At 40.7% G+C, this 8,236-nt stretch overlaps 1 protein-coding gene across 1 annotated transcript; it reads right to left on the reverse strand.

Annotated features, from left to right (window-relative positions):
* LOC131011155 (elongation factor 2-like) lies at window positions 1–3,498 on the reverse strand. Its single transcript, XM_057938951.1, has 4 exons — window positions 3,391–3,498; window positions 2,889–2,931; window positions 2,707–2,794; window positions 1–2,588 (listed from the first exon to the last, which is right to left on the reverse strand). Exons 2-4 carry the CDS (start codon window positions 2,889–2,891, stop codon window positions 148–150), a joined length of 2,532 nt encoding a protein of 843 aa, XP_057794934.1. The 5' UTR covers window positions 2,892–2,931; window positions 3,391–3,498; the 3' UTR covers window positions 1–147.
* Between the last annotated feature and the right edge of the window lie 4,738 nt (window positions 3,499–8,236).

The raw sequence follows: 8,236 nt of genomic DNA on the forward strand, positions 1-8,236 counted from the left end.
TTTAATATAAATATTATTTTATTTATTATAATTATAAATATAATTAAAGTAAGTACCCTTCGAATTTCGACGGGTTACACACTAGTTTTGGTAACAGGGAAGTGCCCACAAAGTTCCAATAAACATAAAACTGAACAATAAAATAACTCACAGCCTGTCCTCAAACTCAGAGAGAGGTGTCATCTGCTCCTTCAAACCCTTTCTCTTGCGAATATCAGCAACGAGGGTAGAAGCCTGGGTTCCCGCTTCAAGAGGATCGGAAGCCATCATCTCCCAATGATCAAACACGGCCTGTGGGAACGCTTGACCAGAGGTGGCAGCTCTCAAAGTACTTGAGAAACCAAAGGATTCAATAACAGGAAGGTAAGCCTTGATGTTGTAGAGAGGGGTGCCCGGCCTCTGCATTTCCTCAAACACATGACCACGCTTCTGATTCAGCACACTGTAAATTCCACCAAGAGCTTGCTCCGGTGCCTGGATCTCCACAAGATACACGGGTTCCAAAAGGCGAGGCTTGGCTGTGATCTGGGAGGCATAGATGACCCTCCTAGCAGTGGGAATAACCTGCCCACCTCCTCTGTGAATAGCATCAGCATGGAGAACCACATCACACACTTCAAAGCAAATGCCTCGCATGTTCTCTTCGGCCAACGCCCCTTCTTTAGACGCCCACTGGAAACCGGCGACAACAGAGTCCTTGATTTCGTTCAAGTACTGGACTCCCTTACACATATCCACAACCATGTTGGGCCCAGTAGTTTCAGGACCAAAGCACCAAATTTTCTTAGCAAGTTCTTTGTCCCACCCAAATTCCTCTGCCAAGATCTTAGACCGAACCTTGGGATCATCCCTCGGACCAATGCGTCCATCATCAATGGCCTCAGCAAGTCCCTCTTCCATCGGTCTGGCTTCCATGTACAGACGGTTGTGCTTGTTAGGTGATTTGCTCATCACGGTACGGCACGACCTCTCCAGGACCGTCTCACGAAAGGAAACCACAGGATCGGATTTTATAATCTCAGCCCCGCCCATAAAATCATCCTGCAAGTCCTTCAAACAGATCTCAAGGTGCAACTCCCCAGCACCAGCGACAATATGCTCACCAGATTCCTCAATAGTACAGACAACCATGGGATCAGACTTGGCCAAACGCTTCAAACCTTCAACAAGCTTGGGTAGGTCAGATGCAACCTTGCACTGCACAGCAACTCGAACAACAGGTGAGACAGAAAACTTCATGGCTTTGATGGGATGAGCATCAACTTCTTTCTCGTTCGTCAGGGTAGCATTCTTGGTAATAAATTGATCGAGCCCAACCAGAGCAACTGTATTTCCACAAGGTACATCTTCCACTGTTTCCTGCTTCTTACCCATCCAAATGACAGTTCTCTGGACGCTCTTGGTATACAAGTCCTTTTTCTCACCAGGAACGTAGTTCGGGCCCATGATTCGAACCTTCAACCCTGTTGAGACTTTTCCAGCAAACACACGGCCGAAAGCAAAGAACCTACCTTTGTCAGAGGCTGGAATCATCTTAGACACGTAGAGCATGAGAGGACCATTAGGATCACAGTTCCTGATAGCAGTTGCATACTGATCATCCAGAGGTCCCTCGTATAGGTTCTCAACACGATACTTTTGAGCTGTAGCTGGTGAGGGAAGATGGAATATCATCATTTCCAAGAGGGCAGAGCTGGCAGGAAGCCATGTTTGCATGACACGCTTCATTAATGCTTTGCCCATCAAATCCTTCTCCTCAGACTTCATCGTTATGCCAAGCTTCTGCAACATTGGCCACAACTTGTCTTTCTGGTCATTCATGCAAGTGTTGATGATCTGTTTGATGGGTTCGTAACAGAACTGAACAAAACCACGCTTGCAGGTGGCAGATCCAGTATTCTTGGTGGTCCACTTTTTGGTAGCTGGGTCAAAGAAATTCTCTCCCCAAAGCCTTTCCATCATCTTGGACTCATCAACACCAAACTTGGCAGCGTACATCTTAGCGAAGTTTGTCAAAGTAAAAGCCCAACCGTGCAGACCAGCAGAAAAGGCAACAGTGCCTTTCTCTGGGTAAACCTGAACATCACCAAGTAAGGGATCCTCGTATGTGGCCATGATGACGTTGGCATTTTCAATCACCCTCTGAAATGTCTGGTAAGCTTCCTCTCCATCCACTTGGAGTTCAAGGAAACACCTGTCCATCTTGTTAACAGTCAAGACAGGCCTAATTCTTTCACCAAGTGCCTGTCGAAGGACAGTCTCAGTCTGGACACACACACCTTCAACACAGTCCACCACGACAAGAGCACCATCAGTGATGCGAAGAGCAGCAGTCACTTCAGAAGAGAAATCAACGTGCCCAGGTGAATCAATAAGATTGATAAGGTAATCATTGAGGTGCCGTTCTCCCTTGTAGCTCTTCAAGGACTCATCACTCATTTGATAATACAATGAGATACCAGTTGACTTGATAGTGATACCGCGTTCAGCTTCATCAGCTCTAGTGTCTGTCATTCTAACATCCCCAGCAACCTCTTGGGCAATGATACCAGCAGCCGCAACAAGAGAATCTGTAAGAGTGGACTTCCCTGCGACACCATTCACAGGTAAGTAATACTTCATCTTTCACACCAGACAATCACGCCAGACAAATCATTCAGAATGGACATGATTGTACAAAAAATTACAATACTGCAGATTGCTTACCATGATCAACATGGGCAATAACAGACATGTTACGAATGTTATGCTTGTGGTCCATAATCGCACGGAGCTCATCTGCTGTGAACTTCACCTGCAAACATCAATCGTGTACATAATGTTAGATAAATTACATAATTTGATAGCTAGATTACAACTTACTACTGAATGTTATTCTGTCAACGTACCATTTTGACGAATTCTAATAGTTTCACAAGTCAGCCAAATTACCTGCAATCAGGAACATAAATATAATTGAGAATCTAAACAATCAGCACCATAAATGTAGACGTAGTTGAGAATCTAAACAAAAAGGATATGAATATCAGCTCCTGCCAGCATGTCAGAAAAGTAACTATTTGAAGAATATCCCAACCATCACAATAAATCACAGAATATTTCTGATATACTATTCAGTATTATTCCTCAATGTAAGACTATTAAGCATGCTGCATCATATTATACAATCAACACACAAAAATGATAAAACTTAGTCGTGAATATTCTGAAAGTTAATAGCACAAATGCTTCAATTAAAACAGACAAAAAAATGCTAGACCAAACACAACAAGCAAAACATCTCCAACTTCTTTCAAACGAACTCAGAACACACATTAAAATTCCAAGTTAAATTCACGATAAATTAAGCAACCAACTGGAGAAAGTCAATCAAGCGAGGGAAAAACTCACTTCAGATGGGAGGGTTGAAGAGTCTTGAGGGTTGAAGAGTCCTGAGGCTGCAGATAGAAAAGAAAGAAAGATATAGTGTGAGGCGAATTCCTCAATCCCTAACCTATATATACATTTTAAAAGGGAGGTGTGTGTAAATAAGTATAATTAAAAGGGTACAATTAGAATTGGAAAAAAAAAATTATATTCTCCACAACTATAAAACGTGGACAACACTTTATTATTATAAAACTGTTAATTTATATATATATATATATATATATATAAATAAAAAAGAAAAAGAAAAAAAACCTACATGAACATTTGGGGGAGCCAAATTATCGATTGAGGGGATCCATTTTTTTTCAATAAAATACATTTCAAATTGATTTTTAAGTTCGTACAAAACAATTTCAAAATAATAAAATGGATAAAACTTTGTCAGGAAAAGTAACTTTCAATATCAAATTCAAGAAATAAATTTATATAATCCAATCTAAACGTAATATGTATAAATTAATTATATGTTCACCTCTTCAAAACATCGATTCAACTCTAAAGTTTACATATCAATTACTCCTATAATATAAAATAGATCAGCACGATAATGATGAGAATAATATCATATTTTTTTAATGGGTTAAGTACCAAATTCCCCCAATCGATGGCGTCCCTATCGCGTACAGGACCTTATAGTCAAGATAAGCATTGTTCACTAACTCAACGTGGTAAAATCGAACCAATTTTCCCCCCGCGTTTTAACACCGTTAAAATGCCGTTAGAAAAATTATTTTTAAATTTTTTTAATTAAGATGGGCCCCATATCTTCTTCTTCTCTCTCAATTTTGGCAGGGGGGGGGGGGCATTTGCTACCGGTCATTCTCTTATCCCCGACGCAGCTCGACACAGCTCAGTCACTGCCGCTGCTCCATCGCCCCGACAAGAAGCGCCGCCACCGATTACCTTCTTCTCCCCGACTCGACCCCAGACGCTGCGTGAACCCTGCAGTGGTCGTCGCCGTCGTCGCCTCCCTATCTTATTCTGGCGACTACAGTGGCCAGCGGATTCAACCACCTCTCTCTCTCTTTCTCTCTCTCTATTCGAAGCAGTGATTAGTGCACGACGGCGACGACGGCGCCTAGCTGCTGCTGTGAGATAGGGAGGCAGGGGCTAGGACACGGAGGTCGGCGGTAGCTCGGAGCTATTGTCCGGCCGAATGAAGGGAGAGGGAGACCAGGGCGAGAGGCGGCGACAACCTTCGTTGTTGCTCGCCGGAATTGAGAGATGAGGCGACTACTGGTTGCGCGGCTGCCTTCTCCGCCGCGGAATGTGAATCGTTGCCGGAACATACAACGATATGGGCCTTGACTATAGGGTCCTTTATGATTAAAAATTAAAAAAAATAATTTTTCTAACGGCGTTTTAACACCGTTAAAAGGGGGGGGGGAAGAATTGGTTCGATTTTGCCACGTTGAGGTAGTAAAGAACGCTTATCCTGACTATAGGGTCCTGTACGCGATAGGGACGCCATCGATAGGGGAGAATTTGGTACTTAACTCTTTTTTAATTTAAAGGGAAAAGGTGCAGATTGGCCCCCGAAGTAGTAGCCCCTATAGCTTATAACCCCTCTTACTCACTGTGTGCGCAACTAAACCCCGAACTCAAACAAACCGCTCAAATAAGCCCCTCTGACTAAACGACGTCTTCCCACCGTTAGTCAACCCATTTTTTATTTTATTTTTTAATTTACTGTGGGGCCCACCCTTTGCATTTAATTCCCATCGTGTATCTCCGCTTCCTCTCCCAATCAGAGCTTTACTCCCTCTCCCGCTGCTCTTCATCCGCTTCCGACCCCAACCGCCGCGACAACGTCGTCATCCTAATTATCGACCGCTTCGTCTTCAACGAGTCTGCTGGCTCTCGGAAGCAGACCTACTCCCACCTCCGCCTCGCCCCCACCAACTCCTCGTCCGCCACCCCTCGCTGTCGCACGTCCATCTCCGCTCCACCGTTGCCGTCTATGGCGCCACCAACAGTAAATTCGATCCGGAAAACGCTGAGAATCACCAAATCATCAATCTCCTTAAGCAATTCCTCGTCGCGGACATGAACCCCGTGGATTTATTCCCCGTCGTCGCCGTCCCCGTCCAATGCGCCTCCGCCAGTACTCAAATGAAAACGTGACCGGCCCCATAGGACCGATTATTTAGGGAATGTGGGGGATTTAGCTGTGGAGGTTAGTGTTATTGATGCCAGCTATGCGGAGAGGTTGCAATTGCCAATGCCAATTTTAAGAAATTTTTCGCTCCACCGATGATTTCAATCACAAATTGGTCATTGAGTTCTCGAGGGCTACAGAAATTTTTAACAATTCAATTAAAGAAATTTTCACTGCAAGACGAAACTCAATCAGTAGTAAACCAAGTTTGCACAAAACAGATTGCACAAACAAGACAATATTTGAGAAAGCGAAAACCAGATGGATAGAAGTTTTCAAGCGTACTTAGACTTCTGCAGAGATTTCTGGTTCAATTTCTCAAACGATTACCATTGATCAGATTTTTTATCGTGGGCTCTTAGAAATAAGGGTTGTCGCTTGTTGTTCCCCTTCGATTGGAGAAAGCAGTTGCTGCTACTTCTGTTCGGCTGCTGTTGCTGCTGCGGTTGCGTCGTGGAGGAGCGGCTGGTGGTGATGGTGGTGGAAAGTGGCGGCGGCGGTGGAGTGCGCCCCACTTTTTAATTAAATAATAAGAAAAAGGGTTGACTGACGGCCGTAAACGGCGTTAGGTCAGAGGAGGCAATCTGCACGGTTTTTTTGAGTTCAGGGGTTTAGTTGCACACACAGTGAGTAAGAGGGGTTATACGCTATATGGGCTACTACTTCGGGGGCCAATCTGCACATTTTCCCTAATTTAAATAACATATTTATCAAATTACAAAAATAACTCTACTATTTTTTTAATGTCGGCGGGGAGGGGGGTGGGGGTGTCCAATGACCCCCTGCCCACCCCTAGCTCTGCCCCCATTGGAAGAGAACAAAACTATAGTTTGTTTAGAATTTTTTTTTAAATAAAATATTTTTATTTTATAATACATATATTTTTTTATATTAGAACAATTATCTTGACGGGTATTAACACATTTTTTTATGTTTTGTGATTATTGATATTTATCATTTACTATTGGTCATTTACTATTATTTTAATATATTAAATGTATTTTTTTACCAATGATAAATTGCTTGAAACTATTAATTGTATTTCAAACTTTTTTCCTATTTTTCAAATTATAAATATTTTACATTTTCAAATTATATATTTCTATTTATTTTATATTAAAAACTTATTAATAGGACACTATATAATTATCATAAAATAATAGCATAATAATTTTAAGAAACACTAATTCAATAATCTTAGCTATTTAATTGAAAATTATAAATTACAATTATATGTATGGGGACTTCCTCAAACTCTCATCCAATTATTGATTATTAAATAATTCTTCAAACTATATATAAATAAACGTTTGTACATATACTTTCTTGGGAATCACATCCAAAATTAATTATCAAATCTTACAGCCAATTATTTTGTATTATGGATGGGATGTATTTTTATAAAAGACATGAAATGGGTAATTTTTTAATTTCTGCTATTCTTTGCACAAAACACAAGTTTTACAACTTTGTATGATTTCATCATGATATATAATGAATTTCAAATAAATAAATAAATTATAATTATATCAACCAAATAATAGTAATTTTTATTTTTCATTTTTATATTTTTTTCTCTAAAGATCGGATATGTTTAAATTTTTCTTTAAGTTTTTTTTTCTTACTTGGTCCTCTTCGTTTTCTTTTATATTTATGACATTTTGATTTATTATATTATGCCTTTCTATTATTTTATGTATAAAAATTAGGGTTAAGGTACAAATCCACCCCTAAACTAAACACCCCTAGAGCGTATCCTCCCCCCCCATTCTCGAACTTGGTTCAAATAAACCCCCAGAGTCCAAAAAAAAGTGTACATTTAAACCCAGCCACTAAACGTCCGTTTAACGCCGTTTATTTAATTTTATTATTATTATTTTCCGGAGGGGCCCACCTCCAACATCTACCAATGGCTTTTTAATTAGAAGTTAGGGTTCAAATACTGCAAACCCTAATTCACGATTGCAGGTGTGATTCTTTGAGAGAATTGGAAGGAATTTTGTCGAATTAGCTTAGGGTTACTTTGGGATTTCTAAATTCGATCAAAGAACATGAGTTTGAACTCAGGATTTCGGTCTACTTTGTCGCGCGCTCGAAGGCAGATGCACACTGAGCATGGGAGTAATTACGTGTGTTGTCTTTGCGAATTTGAAGGCAAACAACTTAAAGCTCCGAGAATTACCTCGTGGACAGAAGATAACCCGGGGAGAAGGTTCTATGGTTGTAGAAATTGGAAGGTATGTCACTTCTTCTTTTACTCACTTGGTTGTGGTGAAAGTGTTGAAATTAACACTTTGATATTTGCTTTGTAGACGAAAAACTGCGGTTTCTTCGAATGGTATGACGAGCCAATGTGTGAGAGAGCTAGAGAAGTCATAAACGAGTTGAAGAATGAAAATATGAAGCTTCTAAAGATGCATCACAGTTCGGGCCCCCCCATGGATGTGAAAAATGAAATTGGTAGTCTTTGGAATGTAATGGAAGGGTCGAAGGAAGAATGCAGGAGGGTTAGAAGGAAAAATACCTTTGTTGTTATGGTTTTGATTGTATCTTGGTTGATGCTAGTAGATGTTGTTCTAGCATGAAGATAAATGTGTTTTGTCTCTTAGTCTTTCATTCATTTTGTATTTTGTATTTGTTGCAATCAAT

This window comes from Salvia miltiorrhiza, chromosome 2 (assembly GCF_028751815.1).
Source record: "Salvia miltiorrhiza cultivar Shanhuang (shh) chromosome 2, IMPLAD_Smil_shh, whole genome shotgun sequence".
NCBI classification, from domain to species: Eukaryota; Viridiplantae; Streptophyta; class Magnoliopsida; order Lamiales; family Lamiaceae; genus Salvia; species Salvia miltiorrhiza.

What these genes read in the sequence shown, in the direction of transcription:
- LOC131011155 (XM_057938951.1), bottom strand. An exon ending in TATTGCCCATGTTGATCATG is followed by an intron (nt 2,589 to 2,706) that starts GTAAGCAATCTG and finishes ATGGTGTCGCAG; the next exon opens with GGAAGTCCACTCTTACAGAT.